This window comes from Pleurodeles waltl, chromosome 5 (genome assembly GCF_031143425.1).
Source record: "Pleurodeles waltl isolate 20211129_DDA chromosome 5, aPleWal1.hap1.20221129, whole genome shotgun sequence".
In the NCBI taxonomy this organism is placed as follows: domain Eukaryota; kingdom Metazoa; phylum Chordata; class Amphibia; order Caudata; family Salamandridae; genus Pleurodeles; species Pleurodeles waltl.
The window spans coordinates 11867640-11888301 of NC_090444.1; the positions used below are offsets into that span (position 1 = coordinate 11867640).

Here is a 20662-nt window from a genome sequence, read left to right on the forward strand (position 1 = left end):
ACTCCTATTAAACCCATTGTCCCACTCCTCATCATCTTCTGCCCCTGTTACGACCTGTGAGCCATCCGGGGGCTCCTCGTATTGTGGCGTCTCTACACCTCCCTCCCATTCTTCTTCCTCTTCTATCCACTCCTCTGCTGCCTCTCTCAGTGCGTCTGCAGATGTGTCTCCAAGCCTAAGAATGACATGCCCTGTAGTCCATTGTCCCCAGAGGGGGGTAAGACTCCTAGATTGCTCTGCCTGTCTCACCGTGTGTTGCAACTCACTTACTAGCCTGTCTCTCCCGCTCTGTTCTGGGTCAGCTCGAGGAGCTGATGGGACGGGAGCGGGGTTACCTCAGCTCCCTGTGCCTCTAACCCCTCCTCCTTAGGCTCAACCCGCACAGGATCTTGGTACCCTGTAGCTGGCAGGATAGGAAAAAGACCATAAGGTGGGGGGCCCCCCTAATGACTCTCCTGGGGATTCTGTTTGTGCCACTGCCTCTTCAGGCGCAATAGACTTTTCCTTTTGTTTTACATGACAGAATACTCGCCATAGTGCCAAAATAGCTTCCCTCTTCTGTCTTTTCTTTTTCTTATATGTTGAGCGAATGTAAGTCAGTGTATGTTCAGCTATGTCATTATCAAATGTCCCTTCTTTTGGCCATGGTTGGACGTGACCCTTGGTGCATTAATGCCACTGCTTACAATATTTTAGTATTCTTTTCTTATCTGAAGGGAACATTTTTATCATATGGTCCACAGGGGTATCCATGATCCCCACAGGATGGGCGTTTCCTATGCGTATTTATTACAGTCTGGCCACTACACTGTGTATCTCTTTTCCGCTTCTTGTCCCTCGTCTTGTGTGTATTTTAGCTTTACCACTGTTACTGACCTATAGCAGTGTTGTGTAGGGACAGTCCTACTCAGTATTGCCTGACTTCACATATATGGTTGTGAGACCGTATTGGTGAACATCAGCCATACTTCTCGCCAGTCTGTGTAACACCTCTTCTGTGGTGATGTCTGGGGCGGGGGAATTTATGGGGGGTCTGAGTGGATTAGTACCTGACGCAGTGCGTGTTATAACGTTGTGATGTATGTAGATAACTACTTGTGGTGCTCTGGGATGTGTTGAGACATTCATTGTTTAAGGCTGTAAAATTATGAATATCTGTGAGAAATGCATCAAGAAGAGCCTCTAATATAAGGAGTGATTGTGTTATTATTTCAAACTGCGGGGTGTTGCACAGGGATGGGGGTTGCCCGTGAGCCCATTTAAATACTAATTGTAACTCATTGGTATCTGCCTCCTGCCACAGAGAATCATCAACCTCACTCATAGGGATTTATTATCAACCTTTACTTACTTTGGGATGGTTTATTCAGGCCCCCCTGTGTTTTATTCACACTAATTATTTCCCACTTACTGGACGCTTTAAGGGTATCTATTGGGATGTCAAAAATATGGCAGAGATCTCGCACCCTCTCCTCCTCACTTGTATCTGACTACGTGACAACTGGTGGGGGTGCCTGCCATTTCTCTATAACCTGACCCTTATGATTGTAAAACACTGTACTATTTGTGTCCCCTTTTTTGCTCATTACTCATGAAATGCATTCACTTGTCCCTATTGCGCTTTGCAGGTTTGCAACCAAGGGTCTGTCTGTGCTCAGACTCCCACTGATATCTCAGCCTTAGTCGCTCTCCCTCAAAGATGCCTTCCAGATGTTACTAAATCTGGGAATTGGGTGAACCGGGCATCTGACTCAGTCAGGACAAAGTGTGCACACTTGTTACTCGGTCCACCTCACTATTTCTACTCTGATCCTCCGGATCTAACTGGGATACCTGGTAGGCATTCCCAAATTAATGTCTCTTCCAGGGGCTGCCCCCTGGGTAATGCACTGCTGCTTGTCGCACTAGCTAGTCTTCCGGTCTGACCGGGAAATCGCAATTCATTTGTACCATACCATCAAAACATTGCATTAACCCCCTAAGTAGTCTTCCCGTCTAACCGGGAAATCACAGTTCATTTTTAGCATAACAACATAACATTGCATTTAAACCCCACATAAATCATGCATGCATTTTGTCATATTATAGTTGCCAGAAAGAATCATGCAATTAAAATAATAAGGTACGAAGCCCAACCTCTCTCAACCCTTTAGGACAGCAACATCTGGAATCCTTGACTGCCTGTTTGAATAGGCAGGTGTAAGCTCACCTGTTTTTGTTACACGCAGTATTCTATTCTAGCAGTGCAGGCAGTGCTCCCTTCCGCTGCAGTCCGGGGAAGAGATGGATGGCTCCTGGCAGGCTCGCCAGATGTTACAGGCTCAGGAATAATAGAACGACACAACTCTGTTTGGCAAATAATATGAACATTTATTAATAACGGCCGGGAGGGCATCACATCTCTGTGACTGATACCGCACTCAGCTCTGCCAGTACAAACAGCCTTTTTTATATGTTCACGACACCTTGAAGTCTTATCACTTATCATACATTTTGATTGAAGCGCCTGCTTCGTGCAGGGTGTCTCGACCTACGTTGGCATGAAGCACGTTTATTCTTGAGAAACATCTACTTACGCACTTGCAAAAAAGCGAAGGTTACACATCTGCCATGAGCTCATTTTGTTAATAAACCACACATCTTACATTCCGAAGCCTATTGTTACTGTCTCCTTCAACTAATTTCAGACTTGGAAGCATTTCTGTCTTGCCTCCCTTGCACAGCTGCTGCCCTTCATCAGCATAGATTATCATATTCGCTTTCTAGAACCACCATGGTGTATCTTCCCTTGTGAATGTGGATTGGAATGCGTGCCCTCCCTGTGTGTGTGTGTGTGTGTGTGAGTATCATCAGGTTATGACTCAAGCTTTCTATGGCCTTCTACATGCAGCTGCATTCTGAATAAATGTTTGTTTGTCCTTGGCTTGCCTCATGCCTCCTGTCCTGAGCTCTATTGGGATGCCATGAGCATTCTGGGCTTGTTTTCTTCTCTGATCATGTATGACTCTACACATCTTGCTCCTAATTCATGCATTAGCAAAAGTGGGCCTTCTCCTTTTTCTATATTTTCAGTAACACTACCATAAATAGAGCATTAGTATTATCTATTATTGCCACTTTCAACCTCTAAGGGGAACCCTTGAACTCTGTGCACACTATATCTCATTTTGATATGGTATATACAGAGACAGCTTCCTACAAGTATCAACAAAGGGTTTGTGGTGCTAAAACCACCATCTTTCCAGCTTTCTTTTGATCATAGTAACAATCTGGCAGCTTTATTTTAGGAAAAGATCACCGATATCTACTCCTCCTTTCCGGTCATTTCTGGCCACGAAATAGATGGTGACCCGTATATTAGCATCCAGCCTTCACCGGTTCCATTTGCAGTCTTTCAGCCTCTGACAGAGGCGCTTGTTACTAACTATCTCCACAACATAAAATCAGGATCTCCCCTTGACTCTGCTCCTCCCTCTATTCTAGCGCTGGCCTCCAATATAATATCTCCTCCTTTGACAAATATTCTTAACCATTCTTAACGTCAGGATTTATACCCCAATCCCCTAAACATGCCGTGGTCAAATCCTTACTGAAAAAACCTAAGCTCGACCCCACATTGCTAAGCATCTACAGGCCTATTGTTCTTTTCCGATTCTGGCTAAGATTATGGAAAAGCATGTCAATAATCAGTTGACATGTTTTCTTGAAGACCATGAACTTCTGGACTCTTCTCAAATGGGATTCAGGCCTCAGCACAGCACAGAATCAGCGGTACTAGCAGTCTCAGAAAGCCCCCGCCAATTGTTAGATCGCGGTGGACATGCAGCCATCATCCTGTCAGATCTCAGTGCCGCATTTGACACTTTAGACCAGAACATCCTCTTTCAAAGACTTTCTGCTGTAGGATTAGAAGGCACAGTACTGAGCTGGTTTTCCTCAATCCTGAAAGGTAGAACCTTTCAAGTCCTTGACTGCTCGTTTCTGTCTAAAACACTCTCCCTTACATGTGGTGTCCCCCAGGGCTCCTCATTGAGCCCTACACTTTTTAATATCTGTCTCTCTTCTTTAGCCAATGTCGTGGAACTCCACGGCCTTTCTGTGGTCTCATATGCTGATGACTCCCAGTTAGTAGTGTCACTCTCTAATGTCTAGGGTCCTTCTTATACGAACCTTTCACTCTGTTTGGCAGATGTAGCCAAGTGGATGACTGAGTCCAAACTTAAACTTAATGATGGAAAGTCAGAAGTAATGATTGTGGGTAACTGTGCCCCCTCTAACTTCCCAGCACTACTTCCAGAGGATTTTTATAATCTTCCGCTCCCTAAGGATCATAAAAGAGTTTAGGCCTCTGGCTACATCGTGGCCTTACGATGGAGCAGCAATCTCAAAAGATTGCTTCATCATGCTTTTGCCTCTTCAGAACCTTAGGGAAAATTCTTAATCTCCTGCCTCTTCTTTGCCAGAAGAATTCTTATTCAGGCCCTGATATTGTCAAACTGGACTATGGCATTTCCCTCTTTCTTAGCTCCGCTGGCTATGTGATAAGTAGACTGCAGGTTGTACAAAATGCGGCCGCAAGATTACTCATGAACATACCAAGATATCTATCAGCTAAGCCTGCTTTAGTCTATCTTCACTGGCTACCCATAAGACATCGGATTAACTTTAAGGCCCTATGCATGTCACACAAAGCCCTTCATGATAAAGGCCCTACATTTATTAGGCAAAACTCCTCATTTTACGTTCCTACAAGGACTCTGAGATCTTCTACTGTCATGCAGGTAACTCTTTTTGTTAAAGCAGCTCATCTTTGGAATTCCCTTCCCCTAGAACTCCGACAAGAACCTTTTTGGAACTAGCTTTTCGTAATAAAATTGAAGACCTTCTTATTTGCATCATAGTTCTTTTCTTGGGTTTTCTGTTCTGAGCTGTCACTTACCCTTCAGCGCTGGGAGGCCTTCGGGTAGCCATGCGCTTTACAAATTACCCAAACTAAACTAAACTTTCAGGAACAGGCAGAGTTGAATCGGAAAACCTAATTTTTCAACAAGGTTTTGGCATTTTACTGGGATATACTCCATTTTTAGGTCGAGCGTTAGCGTTCGGCCTGCTGCATACTTTTAAGTATACTATAGAGTGAGTTCCAGTGTTCTCATTTGTTAGTTGCAGTGTCCTTCAAAAATCCTTGCTTGCTAGTGGTCAGTTCTGCCTCTTTGTCCTGCCTTTTTTCAGCTCACCCTCGCCCTCTTCCTTTTGTTATTTTCACTCTGTGTGGCAATAAAAGTCCAGTCAGTAATTAACGCAGGTATGTGAAGCGCACGCTCACTTCCCGTTCTCCCCCACGAAGTTCTGGGCTTCCCCGCACTCCCTGGCTAGCTCCGCTGTTTTCATGACACACGTGCTTGCTCTCCATACTTCTGCTTCGGAAACCCATGTTTAGAAGCCTTGTGAGTCAGGATGTGTAAGGGACGGCAGCATGCGAGCGCAGAATAATCAACACTAGGCATAGTAACTGCGTGCCATACCTACAGCCACTGCCATGACTACAGCATTATAAGCCATTCATCGCATATATGCTCCTCACCCTACAAAATAATAAACATGCACAGTGTAAGCCCCGCCCCTGACATGAAACGTTTACTGCACAGCAGATAAAGCCACGGTACAACAAATGGGCTATTATTCAAAGGTAATTAAATAGCTAATTAAGTATCGACACAGGGAGAATCCATGACTGTTAAAGTTGCAATAAGGGTCTTCTCACTTGGAAATGCTGGTCCACCACGAACTCTTTTAACATGCCATGTGGTGTTTGATTGCGGTCATATTTTGGGCACAGGATGTATTTTTTGTTCACGGTAGGGCGAAACCTCAATGTATTTATTTTTGCTAAACAAGAATACATATGTTCACCAAAAAACAGTAATGCTGGTGTTTCCCTTCTTGCACTTTTAGCAGTGTTTTTTACCTTTCCCCAATCTGTTTGCTGACTTTTTTTCTGTCCTTAAAAAGGATTGTGCCTCTTTCAGAAGGATTGTGTGAAATGCCTTGTCTGAGTAATGTACTGACTTTTTATTGGGGCGACTGTGTATCAGCCAGAATAGCGTGACCTGTTTCTAATGCTATGTTTGTTCTAGCGCTTAGTGTTGCTTGGTGCTGCTTCTTGCCACTGGGTCGCGTAGTCTCTCTCCCTCCCTCTCCATGTTGCGATTCCCTCCCCTGCCCCCACAGGCGGACGAAGGTGCGGAGTCACAGGACAGGCCGCCCCACCTCAGCCAATCACTCCTTATAGCTAAACATAGCTTAGATGCGTGACGGGCATACTATCGACCTTTTTAGTCTGTGCCCTTTCCATATTGCATCAGAAGTTATCCGTATCACTTAATGGTCGCATACTTCACGCAGAACTGGGGTTTCCATTCTGTAGAAACGGCCTGGATCTGCCCTTGTACCCTGGCATCTTGTGCACCCACACTGCTGGTTCAGGATTGCTTGTTAGTATCTTGTTGCAAGACTTCATGTCTGTACCCTATGTGTTTGACTTTTTAAGGTTGCGCGCACAAGCGTTCCGTCCCTGTTGTAATGACTCTTTGGGCTTGTAACTACGCCTGTCACTTTCATTGTTTCATGGGCTTGCCTTTTAAAAATCAATTGCTTTCATTAATGTAAGACATGTTTCGGCACTACTTTCTCTATTTTCCATGCAGCGCAATCCCGCTGCATTTTACATAGCGCTGTTGCTTTTTATTTTATTTTTTTTCTCCAATTTCTGTGGCAAGAAATGTCCGGGTAGGAGTTTACAACGCTAATAGCGCTAACTCAAGCAAGTGTAAGACTTATTGCATTGCAAATGCTTGTTACTATTTTTTGTGCTTCAGCCTCCTTCCTTTGAGTACCTTGGGTTCTTGATTAACCTACAAGACCTATATACCCCCCACAACTAGAAGGGTTCAGCAGATGTAACAGTATATTACTTTTGAAAATTTGCCGTGAAGGATCTACACAACTGACCCCTTGCTGAGTTCAGAATTTTGTCTACTTTTTAGAAATTTTTATCTCTCTGGGATCCAGCATTGGTTTCAGACCCATTTCTGTCCCTAACTGGAAGGAGGCTAAAAGCACACAAAAATAGTAAAAATGGAGTATGTTCCAGTAAAATGCCAAAATTGTGTTGAAAAGTTGGGTTTTCTGATTCAAGTATGCCTGTTCCTGAAAGCTCGGAAGGTGGTGATTTTTAGCACCACAAACCCTTCATTGATGCCATTTTCAGGGAAAAAAACACAAGCCTTCTTCTGTGGCCCTTTACCCCCAAACAAGTTTTAGCTGTATGTTGGCCAATTTCTTGGTCTCCTCCAAGGGAACCCACAAACTCTGGGCACCTTTAGAATTCCTAGGATGTCGGGGGGAAAAAAGGACGCAAATTTGGTGTGGATAGCTTATGTGGATAAAAGCTTATGAGGGCCTAAGCGCGAACCGTTCCAAACAGCCAAGAAAAGGCTCAGCACTGAGGGGGGTGGGGGTTGAGGCCTGGCACCTGAGGGAGAAAAGGCCTGGCAGCGAAGGGGTTAAGGTAGTCCCGGTCAAGAAAAAGTAAATAACAATACAACATTAAGGTAGTCAGACAAAAAGTAAATAACAATACAGCATTAAGGTAATGGAGGATTGTGTCGCTGAAGGTTGGATCTTTGGGAAACGTGGATTAGCTTGTGAGCAAGTTGAGTTGTTCAGCAGTAAAAATCTGTTGTCCGGTTTGAAGCAAGAAAAGGGAGGGGTTTCTGCGGAGGTCCTCAGGGAATGAGTTCCAAATCCTCTGAACATTTCCTGAGAGAGAGAACACGCCTGGGAGGATTCCCTCTTCAGATTTGTAGGTATGAGAAGAAGTGAGTTGGAGCTTTTCAGTCCTGGACTCTTCCGGCTCTCGATAGTTTGGTTTCTTGGTATCTGGGGTTCTTTGTATGAAGCTCTTTGTGGGTGATACACGCTGTCTTTGAGATGCATCTTCCTTCATTGGGGAGCCAATTGAGGCTCTTGAGTGCAGGTGAGATGTTGTCGGACCATTTAATTCCTGTGGGGAATCTGGTACTGGCATTAAGAATTTTTCTTGGATGTGCAAAGTGTCTTCGGGGTTCCAGTGATGATGACGTTGCCATAGTCACGTTTTGGGAGGACTAGGGATTGTACTACGGTCTTATGATCATCAAGGGGAATACATTTTTTTTTCCTTCTTTTTTTTTTAGGTATTTGTATCTTTTTTAGTGTGGAATCAAATGCCTGATGTCTCTGGGTGATGTTACTTTGTAGTAGAGTTGTGTGTCATCCACATACCATTGATATTTAAGTCCAGGTGGGTGTTTTGCTTCACTAATGACCGAGCTGAAACACTCATGCACTGACAAAAATCTCTGGAATGTGCTTCTTTGTCTAAAGAAGACATTTATTATATCACTATGCAAGATTCATAAGGGAGATTTGCATGCTGAAAGCGCACATTTAAAAATGGTCACAGAAATGAAATGAAAACATGTACAAATAATTCTCCACTGCAATATACATAGCAAATACATGTATCTATATGTATATATATCACAATGCAAAGCAGATAACAAGAATTAAAAAGTATGCATCACCATGAGGCACGGGCCCATCTGCTTCATCTCCCTCCTATCAGCATCAGATTGCCAGATCCCGGAATCGATCGAGGAGAGAGATCAATTATCCTCACGGGAAGGATGACAGACCTCAGCGTCCTGAGCATGTCTGAGATCTCAATCACTCTCCCCAGTTCATCTGGTCTCGGCCTCTTATGCTTTGAACAAACAAGAGAGTACAATTCCAGAAACTCCCTCCTCATAAGTTTATTATTAAAAAAATGCTGGTTACTTTAGGCCAGCTTTGAAAAGAACATGTCGGGACTTGGCCAAAATCCCAAGGTGTCCTTAATCAAAACAACCATCCTAGCACATTCTTCTCAGCCTAAGCCCGTGGTGGGAAAGAACATGCAAACAAGTAGAATAAAAACATGAGCACGTTGTACAATGTGGAAAATTACTTACAGCTTTTAATGGCTAATGCTGAAATATAAAGTCAATAGGCAAAATTAAGCTGGTGGTCACTAATGTGACGGTGTGCTGCTAGGCTAAGTGCAACGTGGAGTCAGTGGTAAAAACACAAATATCATTACAGTGGGTCGGAATAACTGTGAGGGTCAGCCTAAAGGGGAGATTAAATGGGGCTGGAGAGAGGATTAAACCTTGCGGTACTCCTTGTGGAACTGGTGCAGGCTTCGAGAGACGGCTGTGGATTTATATTTGATGAGATTGATCTCAGGATATTACCATTGATACCGGTGCGGTTATTGAGTGTCTCCAGTAACGCTGGATGGTTGACTGCATTGAATATAATAGTTAAATATCTATATAAGCACGACAAACAAGCAGTGAAAGCAAACTAGCGAGATTTAGCTGGTTTATAAGCACAGCAATAGTCTTCAATTAAAACACATACAGGATTGCAGGTATACATGTACTTCACTGGGTACATTCTAAAAAGTGACTTACTTTATAAAGAATAGATGCAAATGGACACCTTCTGATAAACTCTAATATAGCAGCAATCGAATACACAAAGGGAGCTCCAAAAGGAATTTACAGCATCATTGTCAGGAGGCAGAAACTGATAAATGTGGAATGTGCCCTGTGCTGTGAAGAGCTGGTAGAAAGCGTCCTGCTATCACACGAACCTCTAAACACAAAGGCAGCACTAACGTAATTATTAAGTACAAACCAAAACACTGGCACTGAAGGGACTACCTCCTTTTGGAAGAGTAAAATGCAGTCACACAAAGTGAAGTTAGTCAGTGGCTGAAGTAGGCGGACTCAGAACCCCGTGCCGTATTCTGTAGTGGGTGGAAGCAAAATGTAAATGGCACAACAGCAGACCAATGGATGGAGAGCTGAAAGCCCATTTGCGTATGTTGTACATGTAATTTTTACAAAATAAAAGGGCTTGCCTAACTTCAGACAAAAAACGGAAAGTGGTGCATTCGTCATTCTGCAGGTGTGCACATTTGTGGATAAACATCTGCATGCCTACTGGATGATTCAACAGTATCCACATCAATGCACCTTTTGTTTTACTTTTATCTGATGTTATGTACTTTCCCAATGTGTGCTTAAAATGGTTGTAAACCTCCTTTTCTTTGTGTAGCTCTGCTCTGAGCCTCAGATCTCTGGAGTTACACTATGTAGAAGATGCTCAGATTACCTGCCCGGGTCCTATCCCAGGCTCTCTGATAGTATAAAGGGCTCCCTTGCAGCAGTTGCTTATGTTTCCTGCCATTATTGCTCTCTGTTGCATGGTCCATTCACTGAAAAGGCTCCATCTTGTATTATGTGTTAGGCCGTGTGATAATAGGAAGCATTCCATTGATAAGAAGGGAGACATCTTGTCGCTATGGATTTAACATTGTAGTGTGTTGGGGAGAGGGTCTTACTCACTGAACGTTGAACCTTCTCTGGTATCTTGGTTACTCCTTGAGTCCACACTCCTCGCTAGAAGGAGATCACGAAAGGATCATATGCCCTTACTCTCTGCCTTTTGCATCTTTACATTGAAAGTGTAATCTAGAATTTCTTCAGCGTACTTGTCTATATGGACAATTAAATGTCTCATTAAATGCCAATAGATTTTTGTGGTGGATTCTGCATTTAAGCTTATTCAGTGTTTCTTTTTCTTATTTTAACAGGTGAAATAAATTGATTAATAAATGAAAATTTAAAGACATTAAGCTTTACTTATGTAGGAAGTGATGTACAAACAGAATACCTCAAAATCTCTTCCCTTCAAGGCTAATGCCTCGCCAAAGTCGTCTTCCACAGAAAACCCAACCTGCCCAATGAGGCCTGCACTTGGCTCTTAGGCATCAGATGATAGTCATTGAAGACATAGCACACTGACATACTGAAGCAAGTCTGATGAGGTGCTCATCACGAAGGAAGAGCTAACCTGGTATCAGAAAGAACACACAGGAGAGAAACCGTATGAATATCTAGAATGTGACAACACATTTATTAGTCGGAGAAAGAGCAAGTGCGACATCAGAAACTTCATACTGGAGAAACACCATATCGATGGACTGAGTGTGGAAAGGTGTTCTTTGTAATGAAAGACCTAATGCAGCATCAGAGTGTCCACGTAGAGGAGAAACCACATAAATGTACAGAATGTAATAAAGTGTTCGGAAGGAAGCCAATGCTAAAGCTTCATCAACAAATCCACACTGGGGAGAACCCGTACAAATGTACAGAATGCAACAAGGCTTTTACTACCAATCGACAAGTATTGCGACACCAGAAGATCCACACTGGGGAGAAACCCTACGAAGGTACTGAGTGTGACAAAGCATTTATCACAAATAAAGAGCTAAAGCAACATCGGAAAATCCACACTGGGGAGAGACCATATAAATGTACTGAGTGTGACAAAGCATTTATAACAAATGGAGATCTAAAGCGACATCAGAAAGTCCACACTGGGGAGAAACCATATAAGTGTAAAGAGTGTGTTAAAGCATTTATCACAAATAAAGAGCTAAAGCAACATCGCAAAATCCACACTGGGGAGAGACCATATAAATGCTCTGAATGTGACAAGGCATTTATAACAAATGGAGCGCTAAAGCGACATGAGAAAATTCACACTGGTGAAAAACCATATCAGTGTACAGAATGTGGCAAAGCATTTATTACAAATGAAGCACTAAAGCCACATCAGGAAATCCACACTGGGGAGAAACCCTATGAATGCTCTGAATGTGACAAAGCATTTGTAACTAATGGAGATCTAAAGAAACATCAGAAAATCCACACTGGGGAGAAACCATATCAATGTACAGAATGTGACAAAGCATTTATAACAAATAGAGACCTAAAGCAACATGAGAAAATTCACACTGGTGAAAAACCATATCAATGCACAGAATGTGACAAAGCATTTATTACAAATGGAGGTCTAAAGCTACATCAGAAATTCCACTCTGAGGAGAAACCATATCAATGTACAGAATGTGAGAAAGCATTTATTTGTAATGGAAAGCTAAAACAACATCAGAAAATCCACACTGGGGAGAAACCCTATGAATGCTCTGAATGTGACAAAGCATTTATTTGTAATGGAAAGCTAAAACGACATCAGAAAATCCACACTGGGGAGAAACCCTATGAATGCTCTGAATGTGACAAAGCATTTATTTGTAATGGAAAGCTAAAACAACATCAGAAAATCCACACTGGGAAGAAACCATATCAATGTACAGAATGTGACAAAGCATTTACTGTAAATAGAAATCTAAAGCGACATCTGAAAATCCACACTGGGGAGAAACCATATCAATGTACAGAATGTGACAAAGCATTTATAACAAAATGGGAGCTAAAGAAACATCAGAAAATCCACACTGGAGAGAAACCCTATGAATGTACAGAATGTGAGAAAGCATTTTTAACTAATGAAAATCAAAAGCGACATCAGAAAACCCACACTGGAGAGAAACCATATAAGTGTACAGAATGTGACAAACTATTTATTACAAATGGAGGTCTAAAGCAACATCAGAAAATTCACACTGGGAAGAGACCATATCAAGAAGGGATTTATAACAAATGGAATGCTAAAGCAACATCAGAAAGTCCACACTATACAGAGACCATTTAACTGCTCTGAATGTGACAAGGCATTTAGAATAAATGAGAACCTAAAACAACATCAGAAAGTCCACACCGGGGAGAGACCATATCAATGTATTGAATCTCACAAAGCAACATCAGAAAATCCACATGGAGAGAAATCCTAAGTACGCACAGAATGTTATAAAGTCTGCAGGAAATATAAGCTAATGTAGCATCAAAAAATCCACACTGGGGAGAAACCATTTTAATGTACAGAATGTGACTAGGGATTTTATACAAAACAAAATTTTAAATGACATAATGTTTACATGGAGGAGAAACTATATAAATGTTCTGAATGTGACAATGCAATCATAAGAAATAGAGTTAATGCAACATCAAAAGTCCACCCTGAAGACTCCACTGACCGTGGCGAGGCATTTATTAGAAAGGGGGAGTTAAAACAACATCAGAAAGTCCACATTAGGGAAAATCTATATGAATGTGCAGAATCAGTCAATAGGTATTTATTAAGCATGGCAAGTCACCCGCAAGGGTCTCAAGGCACTGGGGGAGGAGCTGGTGTCCGGAAGGACTAATGAATTGAACATCCAAGTTTTGAGTCCTTTCCTGAACAGGTGCAATGATGAGGTGGATCCAAGGTGCAGGGGAAGTTTGTTACAGATCTTTGTGACCAGGTGGGAGAAGAAGAAGCCACTTGTTATGCCATTAATTGTGTTTGACCACTGACTTTGTGTTTCACCACTGCGCATATTAGTTGCTCAATGTTCATCAGTAGCACATTACATGTTGTATTCAGTTTAGCTGCCTATTGACATTAACGTGGCATTAGACATTACATTTGGTATTTAGGTTAGCTGCCTATTAGCTTTAACGTGGCATTAGACATTACATTCTGTATTCAGTTTAGCTGCCTATTGGCTTTATCATGGAGTTCGACATTGCAGTTGAGACATTGCAGATGGGCTGTGTTTTTCCACATGGTAGACCAAGCTGTGTTTTTCATATTGTGTTCACACCAAACCCTAGCGTGATAATAGGGCATATATTTTGTGTTTTCCTTGCTGCTCAGCCTTGGGAAGGAGCGAGGTTTAGGAGATCTGGCCAATCTCTGATGGCTTGTTTTCTTCCCAATTCTGCATGTTTTGACTATTAGAGGAAAGGGCCTGTTAGCAGGCTTTTTTAATTATAAAACGGTGTCCCTGGGCAACAGCAAGGGGGAAGTTTCCAAGACTTCAGTCAGCAGCGGACGTCAGCTGCCTGACCTCCCGTTTGGGTGGAAAATCTCTTTCTCGTAGTTGAACAGGAGTCATCAACTTGCAGGCATGAGAAAGATGACGAGCAGTGATAGGCCCTACGGTGAAGAATTTTGACTTTTATTTTTTGCTTAGAAGTTATGCTATAATTTACATTGCAATTGAGAAGTACTTTGATATATTTTCCTTTCATTGCTGTGTCTACTTTTAAACGTGTGCTTCCAACTTACTAATCGCGTCTCTCAGAAACCTTGTGCTGAAGTAATAATAAATGTCTTCTTTAAACTAAGAAGTGCATTCCAGAGAAGTTTTGTCAGCTCGGTCATAAGATAAGGAAAGCAAAACACCACTGTGCTTACTGTGTCTGACTCTAGGAGTGTAAGTGAGGAAGAAGGAGGCGCAATGCAGGTGTCTGGTGAAAGAATAAGCATTTGTTGATATAGGCCAGTCCTTCCTTGTGGAGTGCCTTGTAACCGTGGGTAGTATCCTGAACTTGCATCTCTTCTGGACTGGGAGACAGTGGAGTTTCCTGAGGTGAGGCGTGATGTAGGTCTGCTTCGGGAGGTCGAGGACTAGCCTTGTTGCTGAGTTCTGTTTTGTCTGCAGTCGTCACTGGAGGTGAGCGGTTAACCCTACGTACAGAGTATTCTTGTAGTCAAACCCGCTGATCACAAGGGCCTGGGTGATTATTTGTCTGGTGCTGGCGGGGAGCCATCTGACGATCTTGTGGAGCATGTGCAGTATGAGGAAGCAGGTGGTGGAGATTGTGTTGATTTGCTTCTTAATGGGGAGCTTGGTGTCCAGGACAATGCTGAGGTTACAGGTGTGGTTGATAGGGGTGAGGGAGGGTCCAATTTCTGCCATGTGTCGCTTCAAGGAGAGACATAGTTACCGAAGATGAAGACTTCCGTCTTGTCTGTGTTCAGTTTGAGGCAGTTGCGCTTAAGCTAATCGGCGACATTGGCCATGCACCTATAGAAGTTGCCTCTGGAGGTGGTGAGGTTTCTGACAAAGAATGAATGAGGTGGGTGTTGTCGGCATAGGAGATGATCTTCAGCCCGGGTGATTTGATGATGTTGGCTGGGGCTGGGGGGTCATGCAAGTGTTGAAGAGGGTGGAGCTGAGGGAGGATCTTTGTGGGATGCCACAGATGATGTTCTTGGGCTTCAAGGAGTAGGGAGGAAATCAGATTTTCTGAATTCTTCCGGTAAGGTTGGAGGTGATCCATTTGAGGGCATCTCCTTTGATTCTGATGTGGTGGGGTCTGTTGATCAGGATTTGGTGGGAGACCGCGTCGAAGGTGGCCGAGAAGTCGAGGAGGATGAGGGCAGCAGTCTCACCAAGGTCCAAGAGGGCTCGGATGTTGTCATCAGCTGCTATCAGGACAGTATCAGTGCTGTGATTGGTTTGAAAGCTGGACTGGGAGGAGTTCAGGAGGTTGTTGTGCTCCAGGTGTCTAGTCAACTGACTGTTGATCGTCGTCTTGAGGACTTTGGCCGGGAACGAGAGCAGATATTGGTCGGTAGTTCCTAAGTTGTTCTGGGTCTGCCAAAGGGTTTTTCAGGAAGAGTTTCACTTCTTTGTGTTTCCACTGTTCCACGAAGGAGCCCATGGTGATGGATGTGGTCAGGAAGTTTGTGATCTAGCTGATCGTCTTGCTCCTGAGATTGAAGATAAGGTGGGGGCATGGTTCGGTGGGTGCTGCAGAGTGCATGGAGTTCATGATGGGGTGGTATCTTTCATGGAGAGGAGGTTCCAGGTAGTGAGTCTGAGATCAGGGTTAGTGTCAGAGTGTGTGAGGCTGTTGAGGCTGTCATTGGCAGAGAGCTGAGGTTCGAAGCCCCTGTAGATGACTATGATCTTGTTGTGAAAGTAGTCTGTGAGTGTGTAGTACATATCCTGGGAGGGATTGATGATATTCTCAGTGGTTGCTAAATTCCATAATGATGGCAAAAAGAGTTCCTTGCTGTGATTTGAGCTGGTTCCCTATTTGGCGTGTGAGTGCGCTTTTCTTTGCTTCTTTAAGGAGGAGGGGGTTCTGGTTGATCGATGTCCTGAAAGAGGTGTACTGCTCTGGATCCTTACTGGTGCACCATCTTCTTTCTAGCCAATGACATTCTCATTTAGAGTTCTGAAGTTACAGGGTAAACCAGTTGACAGTCTTTGAGGATCTTCTGATCTTGGTCGACTTGGTGGGGTGACCGTCAACGCAGTCTGTGATCCAGTCCGAGGAATTCCTGATGTCCTGTTTCAGGTTGGGAACTATGTTCAGCCGGTTGGCATGGAGTGTGTTGTTTCCGTTATCCTCTGAGACAGTCTTCTAGTTGTGCTGAGGTGCCTTGTGTGGTTTGGCTTTGGTTTCCGTGGCGTTGTGCCCTGTGATGATGAAGTGGACGATGGAGTGGTCAGTCCAGGTGAGTTCTGTGACGTGGTGTTAATTAATTATTTCACTGGAGGTGAAGATGGGGGTCAAACGTGTGCCTTGTGATGTGTGTTGGGTCAGTAACTAGTTTGTGGAGGCTGATGTTGCTCATGCCTTCTATAAGGTTGTCAGTGCTGTCATCTTTAAGGTTGTCCATGTGGAAGTTGAGATCTGCTAAGAATATGTCGTGTTCAGAGGCTGTGGCGAGCTGGGCGATGAAGTCCGAGGTGGCATGGCAGAACCTGGGGTGAGCTCCTGTAGAATGGCAAAGTGTATTTAATGAAGTAACCATATGAATGTACAGAAAGTGACAAGGCATTTATAAGAAGGGCACAGCCAATGTACCATCAGACACTCCACCCTGGGGAAGAACCATATAAATGTACTGAATGTGACAATTTATTTATCTGCAAGGCCCTGCTGATACAACAGTAAGTCAAGATAAAGGAGAAAGTCATGATGATGGAGAATGCATATCACTGCACTCAATGTAGCAAGGCATCCTTTGCAACGTTAATACAAACATGGAAAGTCATTACGAATATACTGAATGTGACAAAGCAATCATTACAAAGGGACTATTAATGCAAAATCGAAAAATCCATGCTGGGAAGTAACTGATGCAATCAATGTGACCAGGTGCTGATCAGATAGTCATATTGGCAGATACAACCTTTTCCTGCAAAGCATTTTTTTTACAGGAGGAACCTAATGTGTCTACATGCATTCCAGGGAGAAACTGTATCTGTCTTCAGTGTGACAAGTCATCCTTTACAAAGAAATAGCTTACTATTGATCAGAAAGAATACACTAGGGAGAAGCCATTTCAATATTATAAATGTGAAAGAGCATTTCCTACCAGACACTCTGAGGCATGAAAAGACTACCAGGGTTTAAGAAGTACTGATTGGAAAGTCTTTCATTTGACAAAGTCATCAGTTGCTACGTCAACAAAAATCCACACCTGCACACAGAAATAGGGGGAATGAAATACCTGAACAAAATGTGAAACAAAGGAACAGAAAGGTCCCAGGACAACTTTTCCCTTTCCCACAGAGGTGACAATGTGCAAACTCCAGAGAGCATGAAACTTCGACAGAATGCAGATGTTACACAAAGCAACAGCCAGATTTCTTTGCCTGTTCCCAGTCTACTGTGGTATATGGACTATTTTGGCTTCTTAATGATGAGATCTGGCTCTGCCTATTTACTAATTTATGTAGGATTTGTTCTGCAGGGCCCACTAGGGCTCGTATCCACAGTTTTGGGGGCACTAGGGGTCATTACGACCCTGTCGGCCGGTGGTATGTTGGCGGTAACACCGCCAACAGGCTGGAGGTGTTCCGCCAGCAAATATGACCGTGGCGGAATTGCCATTGCCACGGCCCCTCCACTTTCCCGCCAGGATTCCGCCTGGCGGTCATAATCCCCAGGGCAGCGGTGCAAGCACCGCTGCCCTGGGGATTATGAGTCCCCGACCGCCGGCCTGTCCATGGCGATACACACCGCCATGGAAAGGCTGGCGGTAAGGGGACTGGGGGTGCCCCTGGGGGCCCCTGCACTGCCCATGCACTTGGCATGGGCAGTGCAGGGGACCCCAGGCATAGCCCCGTCGCGCATTTCACTTCCCGAATTTCGGGCAGTGAAATGCACGACGGGTGCTACTGCACCCGCTGCACATCAGCATTGCCGCGGGCTCTATTACGAGCCGGCTGCAATGTTGATGTGACATTTCTGCTGGGCCAGTGGACGGTAACACTGTTACCGTCCGCTGGCCCAGCGGAAATGTCATAACAGGGAGACAGAAATAACGCCAGCAATGGCGGTATTCTGTCACCCGTGGCCTCAGCGGTCTTTTGAAAAGACCGCTGAGGTCGTAATGACCCCCATTGTGTGTTGTCTACTATCTTATGTTCTTACTGTTTATCGTTGACATTTTGGGGGTCATTACAACCCTGGCGGATGGTGTTAAAGCTGCGGTAATACCGCAAACAGGCTGGCGGAAAAAAAGGGAATTGTGACCGTGGCGGAAACCGCCAACATAGACAGCCACTTTAACACTTCGACCGCCATGGCGGTACAGACAAGCAGCGCGGCGGTCACCGCCAACAGACAGGCGGAAGACAAAGTACCGCCCACAGTATTACAACAGGCCAATCCGCCACCTTTTCCGGGGCGGATTCACCGTGGATAAAAACACGGCGGAAACAGCCATTTCAATGGGAAAACGCTCACCTTAACACACTCCACGAGGAAGGAGGGGACCATGGAGCCGGAACCCAAATACTCCCTGCAATAGTGTTCCTGGTCCTCTACGAACATCAGCAACGCCAGCGCCGAAGACAACGGTGAGTACTGCACCTAAGACATAGGGGAGGGGGAGAGGCAAAAGTCAGGGACACACACAAGCAACACCCCCACCACGACCCTCGCACACTACAACACACACACCAATGAATCTCCAAACATATACACATTCCAAAAATATACATCATGATTAGTAGTGCAGGTATGCACCATTCAATGTCCATGGACCACTTTGCCCAAAATGCATGGGCGAGGCCCACACACGATACCTGTCCAGAAACAGAGAGAACACTGCAGGGGCATCAGATAGAAATACAACAGGCACCTCAGGGGGAAAGGAAGGGGGGGCACCTCAGCCGGATGACAGCACCACACCAGATCCACGACGGGGCTCCATGCCCACTGTACCATCCTGGGGAGTGCAAAGCCACAGTCTCTCAAGTCTCTGCAGTGGGTGGGTTGCCCACTGTACCATCCTGGGGAGTGCGAAGCCACAGACTCTCAAGTGGATAACAGTCTCCACTGGTTCTGGAGGGGGCTTTGTGTCCAGAGTGCTTCATCCTGTTAAGGACTCAGGTAGTGGATGCTGTTCTCTACTGGTTCCGGAGGGGGATTTGTGCCCAGAGTGCTTCATCCTGTTAAGGACTCAGGTAGTGTATGCTGTTCTCCACTGGTTCCGGAGGGGGACTGGTGCCCAGAGAGCTTCATCCTGTTAAGGACTCAGGTAGTGGATGCTGTTCTCCACTGGTTCTGGAGGGGGACTGGTGCCCAGAGTGCTTCATCCTGTTAAGGACTCAGGTAGTGGATGCTGTTCTCCACTGGTTCTGGAGGGGGACTGGTGCCCAGAGTGCATCACGCTCCCTGTGACGGTCCCAATTCCGTCAATGCCCCTGCCGCACATGGGCTAACGATTCATGAGTTGGCGGTGCTTGCCCTGTTTAGCGGTGCTTGCCATGGCGGTCTTTGCCCTGTTCAGCGGTGCTTGACTTTGCAGTTTCTGACCTGTTCAGCGGTGCTTGCCATGGTGGTCTTTGCCCTGTTCAGTGGTGCTTGCACTGTTCAGCAGCGCTTGCCATGGCGGTCTTTGCCCTGTTCAGCGGTGCTTGCCCTGTTCAGCAGTGCTTGACTTTGCTGTCTCTGACCTGTGCAGCGGTGTGTGCCATGGTGGTCCCTCATTGCCCAGCGGGGCTGTGGCTGCTGGGGCCCTCCTGGGCACTGACTCTGGCGGTGGTCTCCGGACCAGTGACGATTGTGCTGCCCTCCTGGGCACTGACTCTGGCAGTGGTCTCCGGACCAGTGACGATTGTGCTGCCAACCTGGGCACTGACTCTGGTGGTGGTCTCCTGACCAGTGACGATTGTGCTGCCCTCCTGGGCACTGACTCTGGCGGTGGTCTCCGGACCAGTGACGATTGTGCTGCCCTCCTGGGCACTGACTCTGGCGGTGGTCTCCGGACCAGTGACGATGGGGCCGGCGGTGGCGTCCTGGGCAGCGGGGATGATGGCGGCCTTCTCCGCCATGCTGCTCTTCCCAGACTTTGGCGACTTCTTCTGCCCCTTCCCCACATTGGGAGGAGTCACAGCTGACTCGACACTCCCCCCGGGACCCTTGTGAGCGGCTTTGCCGGCAGGAGTCTTCACCCTCTCCTGTCGGGCAATGTCCAACTTCTGGTGCGTCACAGGGGGGGGGCTGGCTGTGTTTGGCTCCGTGTCACACTGGCTGCCCTGGTGCCCGGTACACTCCACATACCTCTAACAGGCACCACTGGTACCGGACTTTTTTTGGCTGAGGAGCTACTACGGGACCTATGAATTGGAGGGGGGGGTGGGAAAGAGGTCAACGTTGCTCAGGAAAAGTTTCTGACGAACACTGGGACGGGTTGCTGGAGGGGGTCTGGGAGTGGAGGAAGAGGAGGTGGTTGTAGGAGGTGTAACTTTTGATGATTTGGGTGCAGGTGCATGTTCTGGAGGCTGCCGTGAGGTGGATAGATG

General features: G+C 45.4%; 1 protein-coding gene across 4 annotated transcripts in view; it reads left to right on the forward strand.

The window, feature by feature from the left end:
* Nucleotides 1-17677, forward strand: part of LOC138295261 (zinc finger protein 420-like) — a 58240-nt gene extending 40563 nt beyond the window's left edge. For 2 of the 4 annotated variants that reach the window (XM_069233456.1, XM_069233455.1), the window contains exon 2: nt 10745-17677. In XM_069233456.1, the coding sequence (XP_069089557.1) occupies nt 11161-12711 (1551 nt within the window). In that variant the 5' untranslated portion in view covers nt 10745-11160 and the 3' untranslated portion in view covers nt 12712-17677. The remainder of the gene's footprint in view (nt 1-10744) is intronic. The other 2 variants (XM_069233454.1, XM_069233453.1) reach the window with 1 other exon arrangement.
* Nucleotides 17678-20662: the final 2985 nt, after the last annotated feature.